At 32.2% G+C, this 26,846-nt stretch overlaps 2 protein-coding genes across 2 annotated transcripts in view; one reads left to right on the forward strand and one right to left on the reverse strand.

Annotated features, from left to right (window-relative positions):
- Positions 1-3,144, reverse strand: part of LOC143083135 (sperm-specific sodium:proton exchanger-like) — a 70,878-nt gene extending 67,734 nt beyond the window's left edge. Inside the window, exon 1 of the mRNA XM_076259362.1 lies at positions 2,868-3,144. The gene's annotated coding sequence lies outside the window, so the exon portion shown is untranslated. The remainder of the gene's footprint in view (positions 1-2,867) is intronic.
- An 8,698-nt stretch (positions 3,145-11,842) lies between these two features.
- On the forward strand, positions 11,843-26,168 carry LOC143083136 (acetylcholine receptor subunit alpha-like 2). Its single transcript, XM_076259367.1, has 4 exons — positions 11,843-12,001; positions 13,035-13,171; positions 22,554-22,702; positions 25,740-26,168. Exons 1-4 carry the CDS (start codon positions 11,935-11,937, stop codon positions 26,080-26,082), a joined length of 696 nt encoding a protein of 231 aa, XP_076115482.1. The 5' UTR covers positions 11,843-11,934; the 3' UTR covers positions 26,083-26,168.
- The last annotated feature ends 678 nt before the right edge of the window (positions 26,169-26,846 follow it).

The following is a 26,846-nucleotide window of genomic DNA, read 5'->3' on the forward strand; positions in this document are numbered from 1 at the left end:
AGCAGAAAAAAACTTGCTATAGAAGACCTAGTTTGGATGGAGAGTTGTCTCATTGACACTCATACCACATCTTCCTATATCTAGTGTAAGAAACGAACGCTGAACGGCAACGAATATGGTAAATAAATGTAAAAACTTATTTACATTTACGCATAGATTTTTAAAATAATTTAAAAAGGATTTGCGCCTTTGTGTCGTAAAACTTTCCATAAACTTACAATACCGAATTCAACGAGGTGAAAATTTATTGCGGCTTCCCAAAGTGTCCCGCCCCATTTTTTGACTTTATTGATCTTTATCATATAATTGCGGTGATATGTAATAGTTACATCCTGCAAGACATTAAAAGGGACATGCCTCCGACGCAGCAATATGGAAAATCTTCTCAATCAAAATTAACATTATTAATCAGATAATATACAATTCAATGATTAAACAGGAGTGTTATAAATAATTTCAAAAGCAATATCGAATTTAACCTTAAATTTTTCTTTCGAAATATGCAATTATTTTCAATAAACAAATCGAACAAAAGTCAGTGTCGGTTTCAGAATTTTCAAAAAGAGGGGATCCAGAGAGGCCACAAAATGTTTTAAAAAAAGGGGGGGTAAAGAAAAATACTAAAAAAATAACACAGAACGAGGGTCCTATAGTTCATATGTTAAAAATGGAAATTAATGAATGAATTACGTTTTTTTCAATATCAATAAAGCTGGGCTTGACTGTCTTGTTGCTGAGTCACACATCTTTGTTTTATACAATTGTGTTACTTGTGCAAATCAAAGTCATAATGTAATAAATCAGGAATGATTTGTGATGGACTAACAATCTATTGTAGCTTGCAGGTACTTTGTTACATGCATACGTATGTATGTACATTCACCTTATAGTATATACTTATCACACACATGCACTGTACACATAATAAAGAAAATGCATGTTAAAGTTTAAAAAAAAACATGGAAGTTATGATATCTATTTTTAGCAATTACTACTCCACGTTTTAAAATACCACTGGGTATATTTGTTTTTAAAACGCTGCACTGATGTGCGTGTTGTAGTAATGTAAAGTTGGGAAAATGAGATAAAGAGTGAAACGATATTACTACACCTCTAAACCTCCCATATTTGATAACATACGTGACGTGTTTAGTAATTTAAACCAGTTGTTGTTAGTATTTAGCATTATACAAACGATATATTACATAATTTATATTGTTTTGTGTTGAGATAGCTATCTTTTCCAATTTTAGTGGCCATAACAAATTATTTTGATTCGATTTCAATTCTTATTATTTTTTATTAGTTTTTTGTATGAAAATGTAGTTTAAACATATTTGATTGTTCAAAAATGACAAACGGATTAGATATTATTTGTATAAAAATGTAAGAAACCTACACGAGTACCTTTAATATATTTGAAGATAATCTAATGTGTTTTCATAGTATGCATACATCTTCTCTAAAGATGAGTGGGTGGGAATTAAACTAACTAAGCTTTCAAATCAGAAGTCTTTAAACAATTATTTAATATCTATCCTGGGTCCTAATTCTTAGAATTAGTTATTATTAATATACTGAATATGATTAGAAAATTTGTGGACGTATGTAACAGTATCACCCCCTTTTTTTTGAAATATTTTGTATCAAATAAATGCAGACTGTTGCTATGGTTACACAAACAAAAATATAAGTATTTTATTATTGACTATTGGAAATCAAATCTGCGGAATATGAATTTTGTTTCTATATATATGATTTGTGATAAAGCAAGGAAACGAGGGAAGTTAAAAAAAAATATGTGTGTCATTTTTTTTTTAAATTCCATAACTGGGTATTGCTACCTTGACATTTCAACGGATGCTTCATTTAGATCAGGTTGTGCTTAACCTTCCGAAGCACAATAAGTAGGGTGCTGTACATGCCCTTTTTGTCGATTATCGTTGTTTTTTGCCATAATTTTCTTGGTTTCTCCTTGACTTGTGAATTTTAATAGATCGTTTGCTAACATCTCCTGATTTTTACATGAATAGAAAAGCTTAACGGAACGTCCCATAATAGTACAGAATCTTCCAAAAATATTAATCACGTTGTGAAAGGACGATCTGTGCCAACAAATGTGCACGCTTTGAAAAAATCACGAAAGTAACCCTATAAATTACTCCTATATTGCTAACTACAGCATATATTTATATTTCTTTTTCATATGACAATATTCTTTATTTATTTTCCACTTAATACATATATATATAAGCAAAGAGAAGAAAATGATATGTAAATAATCTTTAAAAGTGGTTAACAAATAGACAAGAAGCTGTATGTATACGGGAAAATAATAATTGTAAAAATCACTAATAATTGATTCTGATAATATTGTCAACGAAATAATAATTTGTAGAAATGTCTTACCTATAATACGGATTATTGTTTATAGGGAAACAATAAATTGTCTAAAATAATCAGTACACGTCTGTTTGAATGTATAATTGTAATTAATGTACAAGTGATTTTCCAATGCATGTCCCCTGAGCAACTCACTAATTATTTTTACAAACACGTACATGATAAGTCCCTTAAAGCACTGACTAGTTTCACACAACCAACGTTTTCTATGTAAAAATCCTTTTATGTTATATTGTATAAGTAATTTCCAGCTAAATAGAAGAAAAATACTGAAGTGCATGTGATCGCTTTCAATAGGTTGTACGTGAGCCATCTGAGCGAGAGCATAGTTTAGATGGGACGTTTTATAATGTAACCGAAAAACTCGTATTAGCGCATTTGTTTAATGTCTATTACGTTGTATGGTCCAGTCTGCATGTGTATATGCTTTTAGAAAATAGCAAAAGTATAATATATAAACTTACCGGCATCGAATAAAGAAATCCTTTCCAATTAAAATGAGAGTTCCTGTTCTCTGCAACTATATATGTAAAGCTGAAAATCCACTGTATATGTTTAATTTCCTCTCAAATGTACATTTTTTGTCTTCTTTCTATTATTTTTTTTTACTACTGTCCGAGATAAGCCTTGAACGATATACAGAAAAGTTGTGGTTATATAAAAATGTAATTAAAAAAAATCGAATTCTAATGAAAACACAATAATTTAATTTGTGGTAATTCAATTTAAATATTCACAATACGTATTATTCCATCTATATTGGGTCTTATCCACACCTTGTATTGACAATAAATAAAACGAAACTTCAATAAAGTGATTTTTCATGAAATGCCATCCCACAATGCTTCACTCGCATCGTCGAATCAAATAAAAGAGATTTATGCAAGTCTGATTGTACCCCACGAATTAATTTACAATTTATATATTCAAATCTGTTCGAATCAGATATGTCTCACTTGTGAATTTTTCAGTTTTAAAAAGAAAACATGTGACGTCGTTGTTTAAATCTGATATATAACTGTTTGATACAAATCTCTTCATCACTCATTTTCTTTTATTGATTCGCTACTTATTTATTTGTATACAAATAGTTCAAATGTTGCTCGTAAAAAAGGAATAATACCACATTTTACACAATGTACTAACGCTTTTCTTTTTATAATTTCTTGACATTTGAACATGTATTTACAACAAACCGTTTAACTATAAACTAGATCATAACGACCATTCTTTTTGTGTTTTATAGCTTGTACGACATATAGTTTTATGCTAACTTAACGGTAACAGTATGAAAAAGTTGTTCAAACGAGTGTATAAAGGATTTGTTTGAAACAAAATAAATCACTCGATAAAACTTGGCTGATGTTTATTTTTTACTTTTCTTTGTAGAACAAAAAAGGTGGGACTGACCTGTAAAAGGTAGAATAACAAGGTTTTGTCAAAAAAGAATTGAGAATGGAAGCGGAAAATGTGTCAAAGAGACAACAACCTGACCAAACACCAATGGGTCTTCAACGCAGCGAGAAAATCACACACCCAGAGACTGGCTTCAGCTGGTCTTTTAAAAACAACAATGTTTACTAATTCAGCAAAATAGAAGCCACATTAACCCAGAATTATAGTACCGATCTTGATATATATATTGAATGTTTTTGAAAATCAATTGCTCAGAATTTTTATAGTATAGGCTTCAGACCAGATACGTTTATGATGAAATCACTTTCTAAAATAATGTGAGGTTGGTGACACAGGATTGATCCTTCTTCAAAATACCACTTTTCCCTCCTCTACTCTAGATCATACCTTTTTATCCCGTATATCCAATATTTTTCCTTTTTACCCCCCCCCCTTTTCCAAGTATATTACGTCCACGCTTCTTTTTTACCCCATATATCTTGCATCCCAGAAGTGTGTCATCCCATCACATGTGTATCATTTTAATTATTGCGCATTTCTTTTTTTCTGTTGGAATGCAAATCAACCAAAAATGGCGATTTTGAGTTTCCTGTAAATAAATTAAAATTTGCATGCAGTTTTCAAAAAAATTCTTCTGTCTTTATTTTTGTTTCATCAATAGTATTTCGATTTTAGGTCTAATAATGGAAGAATAAATAAAAATCTTTTTGAGAAAACTATAATTAATTGGTGCAGTAAAGATATAACTGAAGGTGAGAGAAAACTGAAGAAATGTCATAGAAATCGGCCTTATGCAAGTGTTCGTCCATACATGCATATGACGTTGATTGATTTTGGAACATACAAATGCAGTTTTTTTTTTTAATAAAAGACGAATGTTGGTCTGTTTTGTAGGGTTCTTATATCAACTCATTTTTTAACAGTTACAGGCTTCGCATAGATATAAATATAAGGAGAAGTGGTATGGTTGCAATACTGTGATTTCATTTCGGCGGGAATATGTTGACGAAAATGAGAATGCAATAAATGTCATCAGTTTCCTAAGTGTTTTATTATCGACTCCTAGTTATCGACTAGGAGTCGATATTAAGAATTAAACGATGGACAGTCAGTGCGTGAATTTTTTTTGCTACCTGATTGGAAGATATTACGAGACGTGAATAATTCAAGTTTATTGATTTGTTAGGACAATCCAAACCTAGTAAATGTCCTTCAATCCCGTAGAGTATCGGATTTGTCATCTCTATTTTAGCAATTAGATTTTGCCTGGTCATTAATCATGCATATTCAAGATATTGGTACACAGGTAACTTTTATCTATAAATAGTCGAATCTTCTGGAGTTTCGTAAACAACAACGTTAAACGATATATACTACTTCATAACGTGTGACCTCACGTGTGTGGTAAAATTTGTTGATTGATGCACGTGGCTATTCTAGTAAATGAATAAATCTACAAAGCGAGAGCACTTTCCATTTCATCAGCTAAGAGTCGACTAGTCCTTTTTGAAAGGCTTATGCTTGTCTACAATTTTGAATTAGAACTGTATTACAGCTAATTTCCTAATGCATGTAGAGCTAAACTTTGGTTAGCTTGCTTGCTTTGTTTGTATATTGTACAATCTTATTAGGATAACACCCAATTAAATTCAAATATAATATATTCAGGTTAAACTATGCCTTGATGTATTGTTTGAAGATGTCAATCTTATCTATACAAATAAAATTGAGGATGGAAATGGGGAATGTGCCAAAGAGACAACAACCCTACCATAGAGCAGACAACAGCAGAAGGTCACCAACAGGTCTTCAATGCAACGAGAAATTCTCGCACCCGGAGGCGTCCTTCAGTTGGCCCCTAAACAAATATATACTGGTTCAGTGATAATGAACACCATACTAAACTCCAAATTGTACACAAGGCATATATGAACAATTGTACAAACAAAACAAGCAAAGTTTTACGTTGCAAGCATAAGAAAATCAACTGTAAATATTTATTTTTTTTTATCATTTTTATAAATGTAACATATACAACACTTTAGTTCAACCCGAAAAATACAATTTCTTGCAACTGCACTAAGAAATTTAAAGTTCAAATTACGAATTGCATCCCTATAACTTACACATTAAGCTGGTACAGAGACATTTATATCAATCCATTTTCCATTTAAAATAACCTTCTTCACCGATGAAAATTTGTCACTTTGGATTATTAAATTTATTATTTAATCAATAAACTACAACCATAAATTACTGCACCAACCTACCTACATACATTTCCTAAATGGGGAGGGTTTAAGTTCTTTTGGATTACGAAATATGTACTTTAAACATATGTTGGGCAAACTCTAATAATAGGTTTGATATTAGAAATCTTTCATTATAAATGGGTGTTCGCATGTTAGAGCAATCGCCTTCTTTTTTTCAGGCAAAAAATAAGTGGAAATTGAATTTGAACCCAATAATGAATGATAAGCAAAATTTGACATTCTCTTCAATGTTTTTCAATCTGTGACATTGTGGAATATCAAACTTAACCTCGCAGCGTGTTAGACAACACGACCAACAAGGTTTTATAAAATAGGTTTAATTTATAGTCGATTGTACTTTTCTTCGTTAATCTCATTTAAGAGGTTGTAATTGCAGATCTTTGAACTTTTCTGTTATTCACAACTTTTTTAGACCAACGTTTTGTTCTAACACGAGCAACATGACGATCTGCTTTCCATTCCGGAGTATACGTTTTCGTGAAGGTACGGAACGAGCTTAATCTTTAGTTGTTATCTATGTTGTGTTGACTGGTGTTTGTCTTTAATTTCTTCGTTTCACCCTTTGGTATCTTTCGCTTCTCGTTTATAGACAGCTTTATATATAGTATATACACATGTTTTTGAAGACTGTATGCTGGTCTGGTGCTCTCTAGATGTTATTTTTGTCGTTCAGTTGCTGTCTCATTTACGAATGTCCCATATGTGAGTTTATTCACATTGCCTGATGTATTACATGCCAAGCTGTAACGAAGAGTTAACAATACGAACGGTGAAATAAACCGATGTTCAGTTCTTCTTTTCTTTGATTCAAATTGATTTGTATCGTTTCAGTCGAATCATGAGACCATTCCTGAACGATGTGCGGTCACTACGAACGCATCTAGGCTTGCTGCACGAACGTAGAACGACTCGTGTACAGATGATATATAAACAATGTAAGTAGATTGTTGGAAAATGTAACATTTATTTGAAACAAGACGAAAAGAAAATAAATGAGCGGTTAAACTCATTTCAATTGACTTGTACATTAGGGGACGACCATTTGATATTCTGGGGGGGGGGGGGGGGTCGGGCAGGAGGATTTGTTTTGGATCGGTTATATATTTTTGTAAACTAAGAGGACATGTCATATATTTTCTGCACTATTGAAGCAAAATTTTTCATTTTCATTAAAGGAAGGGACTGATTATTTATTTTCACAAATATTTTTATAATATTCGAAAACATACAATTTTTAAATTATTTGTTTATTATAAATAATATATGTCATATTCAAGTCATTATGTACCATTTAATCAGAACTAATCGTCATCCTCTGCAGAAATGAATCTTCTATATTCCGAACTGTATATACATGTATTGCATACATACACAGTATTAATGTTTGGTTGTATCTAGCCTTTTCTAAAAGTATTGGCAAACATGTTTCGCTGAGCGGAGCGAGGCAAAATTTTGGAACCTCTGAAGGACCAAGAAGCCATAGAACAAATGATGCAAAAGCATGCCTTCTGGGGGTTAGACCCTTTCTTAATCTGAGAATGCAAGTTCTGTTTTAATATTTTTTTGACAATATTTTGGTCTCAAAGCAAAATGTATAAATTCAGTGTAAGACTTAAGTTTCTAGGGACAACACCAAAAGACCAATATTCATGATAAAGCAAAAATGTAATTCACAAAGTTAAGTCTGTGGCTTCTGTTTTTCTTTTTTTTTTTTAAACTCATGATCAAATTAATAACAACATTACTAAATTTCAAAAGGAATGCAACACTATATGTTAACAGAATACAGAAGGGCAATCAATGAACAAAAGACAAATAAATAAGAAACATTAATCACGAAAAGCAGGGGCTACTTGTGAGGGAGAACAGAACTTGCTTCTTGCAAGGCCCTCGCCGTGAACACAATTTGATATGGAGACAAGCGTTTGGTTTTGAAATTTCCTACTTGAGGCATTTGCCTCAATGTAGTTACGGCCCTGTTAAATAAAAGTGAGGTAAGTGTACATGAAAGTTTCCTTTCTCAATTTTATGAGAATATATACTTCCAGTTAAATAAAACCAATTTTCAGACATTTCAAGTATATTTAAATAATATGAATAATTTTATTATTAAAAGATTTGGGAAGTGTTTCCCGATTTTTTTTTGTGGAAAAAGATGAATTTATGTAGAATCTGGTGCCATCTCATACTTTCAATTAGACCTGCAGAGTTATTTATTTTCAATACATTGCAGTCAGGTAATTTATTTTCAAACTACCACAGAACAAACCATTTATTTTTGTGATTATCAAGGCTGATTGTCGTGTCGTGTACTATTGGCAATGATTGGCGTGTTGCAATATTGCCTTCCATGAAAGCCTTTAAACACATTCTGTGAATAAAAGGAGATACGGGTATACACCATGTTCTCTTCAGAAAAAAAGAAAATGTGAGGTATACGTATTGTGTTTTATGTACGAAAGAAGATGTGGGATATTCACTAAACGGATTTGTCACCTACAATTTGTTGTTTTTAAATATTTCATGCAAATCTGCGGTTTTCCATTTAAAAAAAATAGTGACCATTTCATGTTGGATTTCAATCAAAATTTCTACTAAATTTATGAAGTAAGAATCATGTTGTGGTCATTTGGCATTTGCAGGTCTTTAAACTTTGTAAGGTTTGGGGGGTAAACCAATTTAAACCTTATTTAAACTGAATATTTAATTTATGTCATATTTATGGCTGTTTATCCAGTGCATAGAGTTAAACAATATCTAGAATATAAGGTCAAACTGACATTAAAGAACAAACATGTCTTTTTACCCCTTGCTTGCATCTGACATATGTTTTCACAGGACAAGTTTAAACTAACTTCTAAATCATGATAAGGTGACATGTGATCAGCGCCCACGTCAGACTGAGGTCTTGACGTAAAATACATTTATAATACATGTACTTTTATACAAATACACAACCCTGTTTATGCAAACATTAAAAAATGTGTTCCCCTGCATGTTTTTAACACAATTTGTGTAAATATTATCAACGGAAAGAAACAAAAGAAGATTACTGCTTGTATTCTTATGTAATTTAAATTTTGTCCATTACAATAATATTACATTATGTGGAAGTTTCATCCGATTCTGTTCATGCTTCTTTAGTATGTTTTTTTTTGGGGGGTGAAAAAGCGTTGACCGAGGCCTTCTCGTTTCTGATTCTATGCTAGGTCATGACGTTGTTACGACAAGCAAGTGCAGTCATAATTGTTGAATGAATTCTATGTAGAACTTCAGTCAACTTGACTTTGCTCGTCACGCAATAAAACCCGAGCTGTTGGCAGCATAAATATACAACCACTTCAGATTGGGATAGGGGTAGTTTTGTAACATATTTGCTCGAATCCATAATCTCATTCTTCAGTCACAGTCAAAATTGTCACCCCTTCAACCTGGTCATCCTTAATAAGCATGAGATAATTGTCACTGAAATTTAAGCAAGCAATCAATCACTGTTTTAGTGAAGCTAGACAAAAAATAACCAACTAATCACAAACCTTAGAAATTAATTGGTTAAAGAAAAATAATGATTAAAAATATTTTAGAAGAAAACAATACGCAACAAAACTGGAAGGACTCGATACAAACGAACCATTTCATAAACAACTGTTTATCATTTGGAGGTCATTGACATCTCTCCAGCATTTAAGCAATTGATAGTGTGATATATATATATATATAAGGCAGTATCGTGACATTGCAGTTTATTTAAGATTACACTGATTGAACTTTCCATTTTTCCAGATTAAATGAGATCTATATTATTATACCACAAAAATCTTGAACTAATTTTCTTATATTCCGAATCTTATACAATTTATGAATATTTTATCCTTAGCAACAAAGATAAATTCATTTGGCAAAGATCAAATGATACATAAATTAGTAAACAACGACCAACAAATAAAGGAACACGCGTTGATGACCCTCAGTCCTACCTCTTTCATGTTTAATTTAAATTAAAGGACCCTATCAAATGGGTATGATGTGAATTTGACGAGAAACATTCAACCATCGTCCCTTTCACTTTTATTCAAACGTGAAGCCAATTGTGAATAGCATACAAGTTTTTAACATGGAGGTATGCTTCATATTCAACTTATTGAGGAAAATTTTAATAATTCAATAAAGGATGGCATTTGAATTTTATACTTATTCATTTCGAATTAAACGTAGTATTCCTTTTATATTTCAACCGATTTACAAAAATGATCTCTATGTAATACATTCTACAGCATAATAAGTGCGTTTTTTTTTTGTAGAAAAACACGCAATTGTTTTAAAATCAGCTAACTATACGGTATGGGCTTTTCTCATTGTTGAAGGCCATACGATGACCTATATAGCTGTTAACTTATGTGTCAATTGGTCTCCCTATATAGCTGTTAACTTATGTGTCAATTGGTCTCTTGGGCAGAGTTGTCTCATTGGCTTCTTACCACATCTTTTTTATATAATATGTACAAACAAATTTTAACATTTAGTTTTAACACTAACCCAAACCATTTTCAATTTATATACTGAATGCAAGCTTTTGAAGTTTCTCAGAATGGAAATGCAGCGAAAGATGTTTTTGGGAGCATCTATAATTGTTGCTTTTGTAACTATACTTGTACAAATGAATTCCAGTTCTTTTTATAGATTGCTAAAGTAAAACCAAGTTTTACATGACTAAATCTGTACCCTTATGAAAGTCAGTTTGGTGTTAAAAGAATACACTATTTAATTTGCCTTATATCATCCCTGACTCAGTATACTATTATACTATATTATAGCAATACTTTATAACATCAAAAGATTTTTTTTCGGAACTGAATGATTATTTTTTTTGTTTTAGTACATTATTCTGTAGTATTGGTCCATTAGTCTCTATTCTGTAAACCTAATCTAGACCGGTCACCCTTCTGTACAACTAGTGTTTATGATGCTCACTGGTTTACGTATGAGGTGTATTTTATGTTTATTCTTTAATATCTAGTCAGCTTACTTTGGAAATAAATTAGATATTTGATTAAAGCCAGGCGTCAGACAAAAAGCAAATGCAACTGCCCAAGGTTAGAAGGAGGGTTTGGCGTCAGCGAAAAATGTTTTTTTTTTAACCCTACCACATTCTGTATGTTCCTGTCCCAAGTCAGTAGCCTGTAATTCAGGAGTTGTCATTTGTTGCTGTATATCATATTTGTTTTTCGTTTATTGTTTTGTTCATAAATCAGGCCGTTGGTTTTCTCGTTTGCATTGTTTTACCTTTATCAGTTTGACGCCTGATATAACTCAATATGCGCTTTGGGTTTTGATCATAGTTGAAGGCCGTGCACTGACCGATAGTAACTTCTACGTCATTAGGTCTCTGGTGGAAGGAAGCTTATTGGCAATCGTACCACATTTTAAGTAAAGCAAGATATTAAACCTGAATGTTGTTACTGTACTCATAAACAAAAACATCGACTTCCATTTCATTCCATTAACGATAATCTTAAATGTAAAAACCAAAATATTAGATTAAAACCAGCAGCACTTATTAATGTAAATATGTAGTAATTATAAGTTTTAATATTTCAATTTGGTTTAATGCACAAGGAAACATAACATCCGTCTATATCAGAGTGTTCAAGCTGTGAATTCCGTCAATAACCTTTCTGTTAAGTGTTTGCACCAAATTTTATATAAAAAGGTTGTTGTTTTAGAGGTCAAAGGTCTGTTTATTTCTGTAATTTATCTGTTTTGATGCTAACTAAGATGTCAGCGACACTCTTTTAGTACGTTTTGGATGCACATAATGCGATAGGAAATCAAACGGTACGCAATGAATATAGTGTGTCTATTACAAGTGTTATTTTGGACTTCGTTGACAACTTTAAGTTTGGCGTTTGGTAAATATTTAACTTATCGTTTTATGTTTTTAATGTCCTACACAGCCAAATTTTGCTCACGTGAATTTCACGTGAACAAAATTTGCCTGTGTACCTGAAGCATGCATTTTGATATTCAAGTTTTAGAGTTTAGATATTAGTTTTTCCTTTTTTTTCCCTAATTTTTTCATGTTTAAAATATCCTTGTTTTTCTCCTGAATCCAGCGGCTACTTCTTTTATTGGAAACTTGTCTTAATATAACACTTTAGTTCACATATACCGTTACACTTTTTTTAGTGATAGCACATATTATATTTAACAATTGATCTTAACTTTTTTTTCTGTTATACACATTTATCTACGGAATTATTTATGTATAAAAACATTTAATAACGTCCGAGTGGAGTTTTATATATAATTAAGTAGATAACTGGATTAAACTAACTAAATAATTTAGGTTATTCGTGTAAAATAAACTCGAACAACTACATTTTGCGCTAAAAAACTTTTTGACAGCTTTAAGCATGGATAATAGTTAGTTTAATCCAGTTATGATATATATACTTGATGAGAATTAGGGTTTACAGAAAAAAATTCAGTTTACCCATAATAATAAAAATCCTATAGATTCGCAACTCGATAATTTAGTTCGATTTCCTTTTTTTTATATTGTGAATAAATTTTTCACAAAAATGGGAAAACACATTGATTAAAAAAACCAACCACAATTGAATGACATTCGCCGATTTTTATAACGACCTTTATCTGACTATGCGGTATGGCCTTTGCTCATTGTTGAAGGTCGTACGGTGACCTATAGTTGTTTATGTCTGTCATGTTGGTCTCTTGTAGACAGTTGTCTCATTGGCAATCATACCACATTTTTTTTTATATTTATAAAAGCAATACGCACTTGACCATTGAAATAGCACGGCACTCTCAAATGTAATAAAACCTTTTGCTATATTTAATAAAAAGTCATAGCTAGGCGTTTGAGGAATCCCATCATTGAGCAGTATATGATACTGACAAAGTTATAATTTTGTATTCCAGGACAAGCTACGGTTCCAGAGGAAGAAATATTAAAGTTGATTTTAGGGAACTATAATGATAAAGCCCGACCAGGAACAGTTACCACACCTACAGTCATAGTAGATCATACATTATCACTCCTCAGAATTGTAGAATTTGTAAGTATATTGTAAACCTGGGTTTTTGATATTTAATTGGTAAATAACAGCCAAAAATTTAAATTGAATTATTACATTAAACTTGTTTTTATTATCTGAAAGCCTTCTCTAATACGTTAGAATCTAGTAGCGTTCTTATTCAGCTATGCTCATGAATATAAGAATAAAAAGATGTGGTATGCTAGCCACTTTGACAACTCTCCACTAGAGACCAAATGAAATAGAAGAAAACAATCTGTTATCGGTCAATATACTGCCTTAAAACATCAGCAACAAGAATGTGTCCATAGTACACGGATGCCCCACTCGCACTATCATTTTACATGTTCACTGGACCGTGAAATTGGGGTCAATACTTTAATTTGGCATTAAAATTAGAAAGATTATATCATAGTTAAAATGTGTACTAAGTTTCAAGTTGATTGGACTTCAACTTCATCAAAAACTACCTTGACCAAAAACTTTAACCTGAGCTTCACACTATCTTCTTCTTTGTTCAGTGGACCATGAAATTGGGGCCAATACTTTAATTTGACATTAAAATTAGAAAGATCATATCATAGTGTACTAAGTTTCAAATTGATTGGACTTCAACTTCATCAAAAACTACCTCGACCAAAAACTTTAACCTGAAGCGGGACGGACGAACGAACGGACGAACGGACGAACGGAGGCACAGACCAGAAAACATAATGCCCCTCTACTATCGTAGGTGGGGCATAAAAACCCATACCGCATACTCAGCTACAAGTCTGCGTTAACTTACGTGGTTAAGGTTGTATAAGAGTCTAAATTAAAAATGATAAAATTTGTTCACACTTTGTCAAAATGTAGTTAATATTGTAATTTGCTAAAAAATGTGATAAAAATGATAGGTCACCGGGCATTTTCTCAAGCTACAGGGTGTGACAAAATGACACATGTTGTATGGATTATACAGGAAAAAACATCATTATGTGATTAGATGCTAGATTAAGTGATATAATTGTAAAATTATATACGAGAATATAGCTTTTAGAAAATGCTTTGAGAATAAAGCTTGTAAAAATATTTATATTTATAAGTTAAAATCTTATAAATTTATTCTTTTAAAAGAAAGTTTAGATACGTTATCTACATTCATCTTCAAATTTCGCTAAATTGATTGAAAAACCTATATCTTAGGTTGAATGTTCCCTTTTATTTACAATCCAAGGTGGCGAAAGATACACCCATACCGTCTTAAAAGAAATGTGTGTTACTTTTTCGACTTGTAGATGGATTGTTATTGTCTCTTGGTATGTGCTTACACTTTTTATACGGTATACTTTTAATTCTTTTCTAATTATATAAATTGCTATCTATATTTCTTACATTAATATGATAAGATATTTTATTGTATTTGATATTGCCGTCATATATATATTACCTTATGCACTAAAATGGATTATAATTTGTAAAAACCACAGTTGGTTGAAGTAGTGCTATAAACTATCCGAACAGGATTTTCAGTGCAGGATTGAACAGACAGGTTATAAATATGCCATAACCATCATTTAAACAATCAAACATAAAACAACAAGCAATCCTCTCTTTTAGAAGCATAATAAAAAGCCATATATACCTAATGCTCTATTGGCGTCTGTAATCATGATAAATTCTTTACAAATATAGATTCACAACTTCACGGAACGGTCAAAATGGCCATTTACCGACTTTTAACAAAATTGTTGCCTATGTAAACCAATCAAGTCAGGATAACTTGAGCTTAGCCCTTCAATGCTCTTCATTTTCGTACTTATTTGTCCTTTTTATCATTTTTTTATTCGAGCGTCACTGATGAGTCTTTTGTAAACGAAATGCGCCTCTGTCTCAAATATAAAATTTCAATCCTGGTATCTAAGATGAGTTTATTAAAATGAACCTTCAGCAAATACTTAAACATTAATTTGGTATTCTTTTTAGACTGAAAGGTCACTGTCCGACATCAATTACCGCGGTTTGCAGTTCTAAAATATCTTAGCAATGTTCTTCCGCAACAAATACAGACCAGTCAAAATAAATCACTTTCCAAGATTCAAGATTCTTTATTTCTTAAACACCATAAAGATACAATGGTACGAAGAAGTTCATCAAAAGTCATATAACATAACACAAACACACATGACAAACCTATTGAAGATGGTCATCGAGGATCAGCATACGATTCGTTCCAGAAAATAAATACCCGGGGTTATTTGAGCTGGATAAAATAGACATTAGTCACTGGGGTAAAGCTGATGACCGTAACTGCATTCACGGTCATCCCAAGATGTCGGATGAAAAATTAGGTCAGTTTCTGTGTTGTCTGTTTAAGTGTTTCTAGATCATTTTCTTTACAAATCATACATTGAAACGATGAAAATTAATAAAAGAATCACTCGGAAATCACTAATTACTTCCAAGAAATGTGCATGAAACGGGAAATTCGATTTGAAAAAATAGTGAAGATGACCGTAAATCATAATCAAAATATTTTCAAGATGACCGTAACATAAAACAAGGATGACCGTGATTGGTAAAAAGATGACCGTAACTTGTAAAAGATGACCGTAATTTGTAAAGACTGACTGTAATTTATATAGGACGACCGTAACTTTTATAGGATGACCGTCAATTCTATGGAATATCCGTATTTGTATTGAAAGCTTTTTGTTGAGTTTGTCGATCTCAATAGGGGCTCGGTTGGCGAATATAAATATGTTTAATAAATTTCTTTTATTAAACTATAATATAATTGGCCGTATTTGGGATTTATGACAATGATAGTAAATTGCATATTTTTCGTAAACAATGAAATATTTATTGATAACGACGTTAAAATTTAACACAAATTGACAACGATACGACGAAAATTTGAAGAAACATGAATGTGTCCCTGGTACATGGATGCCTCATCTACACTATCATTTTCTATGTATAGTGGACTATGAAAATGGGATAAAACTGTTATTTGGCATTAGAATTAAAAAGATCATACCATAGGGAAAATGTGTACTAAGTTTCAAGTTGATTTAACTTGAAGCTGGACAAACGGACAAACAAATAGACGAACGGACGAACGTACGCACAGACCAGAAAAACATAATGCCAATTAATGGAGCATAAAAAGCATTAATAATACATATGGATATTCGGTAATCGAGCCCATGTGTATGGTTCCAGAGCAAGCAGATTAAAATCTTAATTTGTCTTGATATATGCAGGCGGAAACACTCTTGAAATAGAACAAAAGAATCGAAGCTCTTTGTTAGAGAAGGCGATAAATGTTTACTGTAATGTTAACTGTAGTGACAAAATTTTTAAAAGTTAATAGAAACAAATACAACGACAATTTTCTTCTCAATTACGAAGTGTTTTATTTTAAAAACACCATTTGCATAAGTTTTCAATTTATCTATTACATAGTAATGCAAAACAATAAGATATCAAGTCGACGACATGGGTATCTATAAGTTGGATGTAGAAAATGCTTAACCTCCGATGATTTTTTTTAACGAGGGACGGAGAACATATAAATCTTTTAGTTCAGAAATTTTCGTGTCTGCCCTTCCATTATGTGAATCAAGAAAATATTCCCAAAAATAGATAACGATTGTATCGAAAAGAGAAAATCGAGTGCACCTTTTTATGTTGGGGCATGTTTGAGGTGTATATTTTGTCTTTAAAACGTAAAAAGCAAGAGTATTTGATATAGCATCTCGCTTCAGATTCTATCATTTTTATATATCAAAGCTACAGGTTGACTTTATAACGTAAAAAAAATGACAAAAGATGAAAATTGAATATATGGGTCAAGTGAAATACCTATCTAATGAATCACAAAAACAGTAGGTGTGTTCGAATAGCTATTGTATTTTTCTAAAAGTTCTTGACGACAGTCTTTTAATTTGGATGATGAAAATGAATATCTTCAAAAAAATATGATTGTCCTGTGTGTGATAACTAGGGTTTATAATCTTCAACCACTGAAAATATTAAGTCTGCCCTTCCACGAAATATTTGATTAGAATTTTTTTTTAAATGCTTAAGAATTTTCGAAAATTCCACCTGACATCCGATCAGACAATATTTTTAAGTAGACAAGATCATTAACTTATGCTCAATTGCTAGTAGATACATTTATCTTTTAGAATACAACTGACATATAACGGATCATAATGGTGCTATGTGGATAAATTTGTCAGTTTTCAAGAGCAAAATTGGCAGAGCGTCATCCCTACAATGGCTTCATTTTCTACGATTGTTATGAGCATGAACTGGCGTGATGGGGAGATAATTTTGACAAAGTATAATCCTGACTGTATGAATAACATTTCTGTGTATATACAAATTGACAACGTTCCGCCTTGTGATACGCTATTCGTACAAAACTATTTTAAGGATCTACTTTGCTGGAGCTCACCTTCACTAGTCGTATGATATTTTCAAAATATTTTCTGTGATTTTATTTGCACGACAAAATGGAAGACGATATAATATCAATGGGTGTACATGCATTGGCATTTTTAAAAATGTGTATTTATTATAATGCATTAAAAGGAATCCCAGAAATCAACAAAAATCTTTTGTCGTGCAGTTGGAGGCTGTGCACCGCATTTTTTTCATTATACATGTAAGGTGTCATTTTATTGCGCTTTTGTAGCATGTTTTCCCTACCTGTTTATTTGCATGTCTTTTTGCAAATTCATTTTAAAAATTAAACCCTCTACCTTAAAAAAGATACATATGGTAAACTTTGCAATTTGAAGCACGTCTTATTTTCTTCTACCTATAGGATAATACTCTCATATTAATATGTTTATACCAACACGATTTATCATTTGATACAAAAAGGTAGTTATATAAATACGGATATTTCTTAGAATTGAGGGTCATCCTTTAAAAGTTACGGTCATCATTTACAAATTACGGTCATCTTAAAACCAATTACGGTCAGCCTTGTTATGAATCGCTGTTTCTGTGACGGTCATCTCGATTGTGATTTACGGTCATCTTCACGATTTTTTCAAATCGAAATTCCCGTTTCGTGCACATTTCTCGGAAGTAATTAGTGATTTCCGAGTGATTCTTTTATTAATTTTCATCGTTTCAATGTATGATTTGTAAAGAAAATGATCTAGAAACACTTAAACAGACAATACAGAAACTGACCTAATTTTTCATCCGACATCTTGGGATGACCGTGAATGCAGTTACGGTCATCAGCTTTACCCCAGTGATTAGTTACACAAAAAATTAAGAAGATGTATAGTATTGTTGGCAACGAGACAAATCTCCACCAGAGACCAAAATTAACTAACATAGAAGTTAACAACTATAGGTAACTGCACGGCCTTCGACCTTAAGCAAAATTGATATGGACCCATGCTGACTGTTCTGAATGACGGATTTAATAATAATGAATGTTAAACAAATGCATTATAATTATGTATGTTTAATAATTAGAAATCAAAATTAATTCTTCTGAACATATTTAAACTAATTTAAAAAATTATAAATGAATAGAATAATAATAATAATAATAATAATAATAATAATAATAATAATAATAATAATAATAATAATTTATTTTATTAAAGTGTCACATACTTGTCTACAGATTTTTATACAGATTATATAATATACATTGCACAATAATAAAATAAGAGAAATACCCAGCCTTGATAGGCTTATGAGACACTATATATACAAATTGTAAAACATATTAAAATTTCAAAAATGTTTAAAATTATCCGGATTTTTCACATCATAAAAAAAATAAAATAAGTAATAAAAAAAACATAACTTTTAAAAATAGATATGACAAAATTAAGTATGACGTAAAAATAAATGATATGTGATAAAAAGAATATATTTTAATATGTGATAAAAAGAATATATATTTTAATATGTGATAAAAAGAATATATTTTAATATGTGATAAAAAGAATATATTTTAATATGTGATAAAAAAGAATATATTTTAATATGTGATAAAAAGAATATATTTTAAAGAGGTTATATAAACAGATTGCGAAGAATAAAATGAAATTATCTTGTTGTTTTATTAAAAACCTCTCAGTAAAATAGTAAATAAATAGAACATGAATGAAATGAATTAGAAAAACAATAAATTAAATGTATTTTTTTGTAACTTTGACTTTTACGGAAATAAAAAATCAAGAGTTTAGATTGCTTTTCAGTACGCGACGTCTTCTTATCATATTATTCACCAAGATAGATAACTCGCAATACAAATTGATCAAAATCTGACTTTATAAAAAAAGAATTATCCATGACCATAGCTCTGTGAAACAAATTAAACATTAAGTCACTGTAAATGTCACAATTAATCAAAAAGTGTATCTCATCTTCTACAGCATTATTACAAAATAGACAAATGCTTTCTTTTAACGGTATTAGTTGTTTCGTATAACGACTCGTCTCGATAGACAAAAAAGGTAAAGTTCCACATCTAAGTTTACATAAATTACTTCGTAAGTGGCGTGGCATTGCGTTAATAACATAGTGTTCAGGTTGAATGTCCTTCTTATAACGTCTATATAATCTCAACTTGTTTCCATTCATATTCGAATTGTCATTCCAAAGTTTGGTAAACCACAATCGTAATTTACTTTTAATCACTTTAAAAAATAGTTCTTTGCTAATTCCGGGCTGCATTAAGTGTTCTACAGACATGTTGCGAAATAACTTAATCACATTAAAGTTCCAGGATCTACGTTTTTGGATCGACAATAAATATATCTTATACAAAGTACGAGAATTATCTGAATTTTCAAGTTTATAAAAGAATCTCAAAACTTCCAGTCTTTGATAAGCATGACATGACAGTCATCCAAATCACCCTGTACTGCAGTTTTGCTAGTCAATTTAGTTACTCCAAAGAATATTTTACTAGTCCTGTTTTGAACGTTATTAATGAGTCTATGTTCAGTAAGTCCCCATATCGACGCACCATATAACAATATTGGTTGTACCAAACAGGTTATTGAACACTTGATACGTCATACCACCATAAGCTTAAAATTTCACAGTCAAGCAGCTCAAAGCTCGACTGGCAGATTTAGAGAGTTCTTTAACGGCTTTATTCCATGTTACATGTTCACTGAACTAAATACCTAAATATTTGAATGAATTTACATATATTAAACTATGACTTCCATAGAAAAAAATGAGAGTAGAACATTCAACAGAGCTATGCCTAAAATGTATGACATTTGATTTACTACAATTAATACTTAATCTCCATTTATGGCACCATGCATTAACACAATCAAGCATGCATTGTAAACTATCCTCACTTGCACCTAGTAAAACAATATCGTCTGCATATAGTAAGATGCTTACATTTTTACTATCAATATCAATACCCTTATTTATTAAAAGACTTAATTTCTGTAGCTTAATCATTAATATATAGAGCAAAAAAAGTCGGAGAAATCAAACACCCTTGTTTCACACCACATGAAACCGGAAACATTGACGTAAAGACGATGTTAACACGAACGTGAACATGTTGTGTTGTCATACAAAGACTTAACAGCATTTAAGATTTTTCCGTTAACACCAAACGTTTGTAATTTAAACCATAAACAGTCCCGATTCACATAATTTGTCGAACGCCTTCAAAAGTTATAACATTATTTTGAACAACAGAAAGTACAGACTTTAATGCTATTGTACTTTCATAAGTAAAACAGTTTATTTCATATATTGAATATAACATAATCAATATTATGCGATGATTCGTACTAAAGTAGTTACATGTACTTAATCATAGCTTGCTTTGATTTGGTTATTTTAAGATATACTGTGCATGGGCATTTTGAGGAGTTTAATTACTTATTTCATTTATAGTGTTAATAGAAATATCACTTAAAGTATACCAATTCTGCTTACTTTTTTATTACTAGTATATGCTTTTTTCTTTGTTAAAGATCTTACGGTTGCCTATAATTGCTTACATCCACTTCATTTGAACTTTGGTGGATATATACCTCATTGGCAATTGTACCAGTGGCGGATCCAGAAATTTTCATAATTGGGGGCCCACTGACTGACCTAAGAGGGGGCCCGCTCCAGTCACGCTTCAGTGATTCCCTATATAAGCAACCAAATTTTTTCCCAAAAAGGGGGGCCCGGGCCCCCTACCCCCCCTAAATCCGCCTCTGATTGTACTACATCTCCTTATTTTATATTGTTGACATATGTTATTTCTGATTCATATGAAATGCATAAATTGCAAGGTTTACAACGAATTTCATCCTACATCGAGTCGATACTGTGTACTTAAAAATATTTTGGTATTACTCAAGGTCATATGTTTCTCTAACTGTGTATGAGCTTTTTATGCTAAATCTGTTGGAAGTGTAATGCTAAATACTGTAGTCTTAGAGAAACTTATATATTTGTTTGTTATTTGCTCTGAACTATAGACTTCAATAACTGCAAATACTCTTATCGGTGCTTTAAGTCTATTTTTTTTGTATGTTATATGAAAAAGAAGATGTGGTATGATTGCCAATGAGATAACTCTCCACAAGAGACAAAATGCCACAGAAGGTAGGGCTTTTTTAAGTGTGTGCCCTATTGAGTTGAGTCATTTACAACTGTGTTCCTATGTTGTGCTGTCACACCATTGTTCCGGGTTACGGGAGATTTGAGAGCTCACAAACATACTTAATCCAGCATGATTCTGTTCGTGTATGTCCAAAGTCTGGAGGCTGTTGGTCAGTGGTTGTCGGTGGTTTATGTCTGTTTGTTCGTAAATTGATGTATACGTTTTCTCGTTTGAAGATTTTCCAATTTTTCTTATCGAGGCCTTTAATACTTGACAGTTGGCTATATGTTGTGGGGTTTTCTCATTGTTGAAGGTCGTGCGGTGATCTCTTCCACGTCGTTTAAACCCACAAAGACACAAGCTACATGAATTTAAAAAACATAAAACCCCGTTACTGAGACGAACTATTCTGAATTAGTATAATAAACCGAATGTCATCTTTTTGTTGAAGCCAATTTATAAGTTTATTTTTTTCACAGCTTAAATATTTTATAGCGTATCTTGTTCAAAACAACACGTTTGAAAGACATGTAGTGTAACTTTTGTTTCTAGGAAATAATCATTATGTATTTATTGACAGACATGAACGTTTAGTGTAAATAAAATTTTATATAGAAACAAATAAATAAGAGCACGTACATCAATACAATACAAGGATTGGAAAACAAATGACACAAACCGTTGAGAAACGATTGTAAAACAATTGTAAAGGGGGTTTTCTGTTAAAACAAATTGATTAGCATAAATAGTTGTTTTTATACCATTTTAAGTATTTATAACCTTCATTTTTTTAATTGCTAGGGACCAAAGACACTAACAGCAGAAGTATGGCAGGCATTACACTGGAAGGATCCTCGACTAATATGGACTCCAAGAAGTTATCATGGGTTACAATCACTCAGTATTCCAGCAGACAGCGTGTGGTTACCCGACGTAGTTCTCTATAACAAGTAAGTATGTTACAAAGAAAGAAAATAATCTGGTAGCTATCAGTTTAAAAGCAAACAATCAAATGATCTTTCTAGCTTGCTTACTTGCTTAATACTGTTGCCCCTTGGTGGAGCATAGACCACTAACGATATTTCTCCACCTTGTTCTGTTCTTTGCTAGCCTCTCCAGATCGTGCCACTTGTACCCTTCTTTCTCCATCTCGGCTGCAACATTCCTTCTACAGGTGTATCTTGGTCTGCCCCTGCTACGCTTTCCTTGTGGTTTCCACTGTAAGGCTTGCCTTGTTATGTTAGTATTTGCCTTCCTCAGTGTGTGTCCTATCCATCGCAATTTTCTCTATTTTTTCACTTCATCAACTTGGGATTGGTTGGTCTTTTCCCAAAGATCTTTGTTCGATATCTTCTCAGGCCATCTGATGTTAAGGATGCGCCTGAGGCAGTTGTTAATGAAGACTTGAAGTTTAGTTTTTTGTTGTTTTCCAAGTCTCAGCTCCATATAAGAGTATGTTTTTTACGTTTGAATTGAACAAGCGTATTTTGGTCTTAAGCGTGATATTTCGTGCTTTCCAGATTGACCCCATCATGTTAAATGCAGTTCTGGCTTTGCCAATTCTGATCTTTACATCTTTATCTGAGCCGCCAAGATTATACACTACGCTTCCAAGGTATGTAAAGGATTCCACTTCTTCTAATGCTTGGGTGTTAACCATCAGACTTGCTTGGGACTTTGTGTTGGACTTTAACACTTTGGTCTTGTTATGATTGATGGAAAGCCCCGTTTCTGCTGCTCTCTTTTCATTCTGCTCTAGTTTGTCCTGCTTTTGTTGGTGGTTGTTGGATAGCAATCGATGTCATCGGAAAAGTCTAGGTCATCCAGCTGAGTAAACAACATGGTCCATTGGATGCCATTTCATCTGCCATCTGTGGCTTGCTTCATGATCCAATCAACTGCCAGGAGGAAAAGCATAGGTGAAAGGAGACAGCCTTGTCTTACCCAAGTTGTTATATCAAAGGCCTCTGTTAGTTGACCTTCATGTATAACCTTACTCTGCATTCCTGTATAGGTGTTTCTGATGATGGTAATAAATTTTTCAGGAATGCCATATTGTCTCATCAACTGCCACAACACATCTCTATCTAAGCTGTCAAAGGCTTTGGCAAAGTCGACAAAAACGGAATAGAGTGATGAATTGAACTCTTGTGATTGTTCGAGGATGATACGTAAGGTTGTTATTTGGTCTGCACATGATCGGTTTTGTCTAAATCCAAATTGGTTGTCACGAAGCATTTCATCTATTGCATTTTTGAGTCGATTTAACATAACTCTATTTAAAACTTTCCTTGGAACTGATAGTAGCATTATTCCTCTATAGTTGTCACAAATGCTTAAATTATATTTTTCCTTTTTTCTACTTTTACAAGTGTTTCTGGCGTTATACATTCCTGGTGCTTCCTATTTTTTAAACCAACTGATGTTTCGCATGCTGTTGTGAAAGCAATTTTAATCTCTTGCCAGTATTCTATTGAAATTATTTCCTCTGCTGCATTCTGAAATATTGCGAATCGATTTTTTAGCTCTATCTGGAATTATGATTTCTTTGTTTTGTTTTCCAACCTTGATATGTTAAATCGTTTTCCTGTTGATTCAATATTTTGGTGTTTCTTCAGCTTCAATTTGAATTTAGCTACAATAAGCTAGGTGGTGATCAGTGGCAGCGTCCTCTTTTAACTCGGACATCTTGTAAACTTCTCCTAAACTTCTTGGAGATGCAGACATGATCTATTTGGTGTTCAGTGTTCATGTCTGGAGATACCCATTTTGCTAGATGACATTTTTTGTGTGGGAAAACTGTTCCAACGATGACCAGATTGTGATTTGCACAGTGGTTGGCAAAGAGCTCTCCATTCTAATTCATTCTTTCTAGCTTATGTCAGTTTGAAATCTTAAGAGTAATATTCCCACCAATCATTGAACTTCTTAGAGTGCGGATGTCTCCTGAATACGACAAAAGCCAAGGCAGACACATGCTTAATTTGCAGTCCCCACATTTACCAGAATAGTTTGTCTCGACCTTACAAAATGAAGTTAACCAGTCCGATTTTAAATTAAAGATGTACTTAGGTGAGGTTTTGGAATAAGTGTCAAATGTTCGGACTCCTCAGCGTTTTTCCATACGATACAAGGTCAAATATTTTGCCCCATAACACCTATTTATCTTTTAACATATGACTTAATAGCTCATAAATGGTTATTTGACAAAATTTAAGCAGATTCTTGATTTTCTTTCTTTTGATTTGAGACCAAAAAAACACCAATGCAAATATAAGGTAAAAGTCCGAGTCAGCCTTTTCCCGCCATATTTTATAAATCAAATATCTCGAAAAGGAGCTCCAAGACCTATCAACATTTTTTAGCTTATTTTGAACCTTAACTAATACTCTTCCAGCTTAACGTATCAATTTTGAATTCTTATTTAATTTTACCTTAGATCACCTAAGTTCATCCTTAAACTTGACATACAGTTAAATTTTTATCACGGAAGAAACGTATTAAATGATTAGAAAAAAATCTCAACTACACACAGAAAATGCCAAAAAAAACCCTGGCCAGCAATGAAAAGGTAGGGTTACTTTTTTCAAGCTGGATACCAATGAAAAATTATCAAATTTGAACTGTATACGTAGTTTTCTCCGAAATTGATATTTAAAATTTAGAACATTCATTTCAAGTAAAATGTGCTGAAAACGTAATCCCATTGATCTGTACTAAAATAAAAAACAAAAAAGTTTTTTTCATATTTAAATTTTTTTTGTTTTATCGTTACTAATTCCAGATAATTCAAGGTTTAAAATAAATATAGTTCTGTATGTATATGTCAAGTCAAAATATTAGTATAAACTTGATCAGATCGCTGTTTTGATTTATTGCAAAATAAAGTTTACCATGCAGGCATTCAACTCTTTAAACAGATATTTAATGACCTAAAATGATACACTCAGCATAGTGATAAACGGCTTAAATTCGGTTTTATTTCAGTGGAGGTAGTGAACAAGGTCAAATAAGCAAAGTCAGAGCAACAGTATATTACCATGGTATGGTCTACTTGGTGATTCCGTCTCGAATAGTTAGCTACTGCGACAGCAGTACTCCGAATGACCAAGGGGACGTAACCTGCCAATGGAAATTCGGGTCGTGGACTAACAATGGTTTGAAGGTGAATCTAACAAATTCTAGACCCCCTGACGTTTCAAACTACGAGGTGAATTCGGCTGTTGACGTACTGAAAGTTGATTCAACACGGAATGAGATATTCTACGAATGTTGTCCAGAACCGTATCCTGATATCACTTACAAACTCACCCTTAAACGTAAAGGATAAAGGAGAGAAGAGAAATTATGGTTCAGAATGATTTTTTTTGTATGAAACAAGTGAAGATAGAGCATAAATAAAACTTTATCATCATGTTTCGACTTATTGAATACTATTATGTCCTCAAATAATTAAAAAGTTGATTCATCCCTATTTCCAACTTATATGACCCAAAGATGACGTGAAAATTATTGAAAGTATGCAACCACTTGACGTTCACTGTTCATGTATTTCCCCCAGGATTTACGTTATTGACTCATATTGGTGTAGTCGTCCCTTTTGAAAAGACTTGAATCGATTTAATGTTTTCGTTGATTTTGGTTGACCGATTTTCCCAAAAAAAAGTCGGAAATACAATGCAATTATAAATCGGCTGTTTACTTGCGCATGGATACAGTGTACGCACATTAAAAATCTAGTACATGATTGAGGACAGAAATATCATCTACACGTATACAGCATGTGTTTTAATTGGTTCAGTAGATGTAAGATGCGTAAATACGTAACCACTCCTGGTATAGGAATTGAGACTCTTAAGTCGATGCATCGTTTAATGAGAGTGTAAGGATTTTTTTAGGTAACAAGAAACCCATTTGCAAAAACTTTTTTGAGAGGCCTGTAGATATATTGTTGCAGGTCAATCTTTCTAACCCTATTCAAGTGCCAGTCTTATAGACTAGTACAACTTAAGTTTCCGGTGCATCAAACTTATGCAGTGAAATAAAATAATGGTTTCGGAATTTGTATTTCTATTTGATTAAACAAATGTTATA

The sequence above is a fragment of the Mytilus galloprovincialis genome, chromosome 7 (genome assembly GCF_965363235.1).
Source record: "Mytilus galloprovincialis chromosome 7, xbMytGall1.hap1.1, whole genome shotgun sequence".
Taxonomy (NCBI): Eukaryota; Metazoa; Mollusca; class Bivalvia; order Mytilida; family Mytilidae; genus Mytilus; species Mytilus galloprovincialis.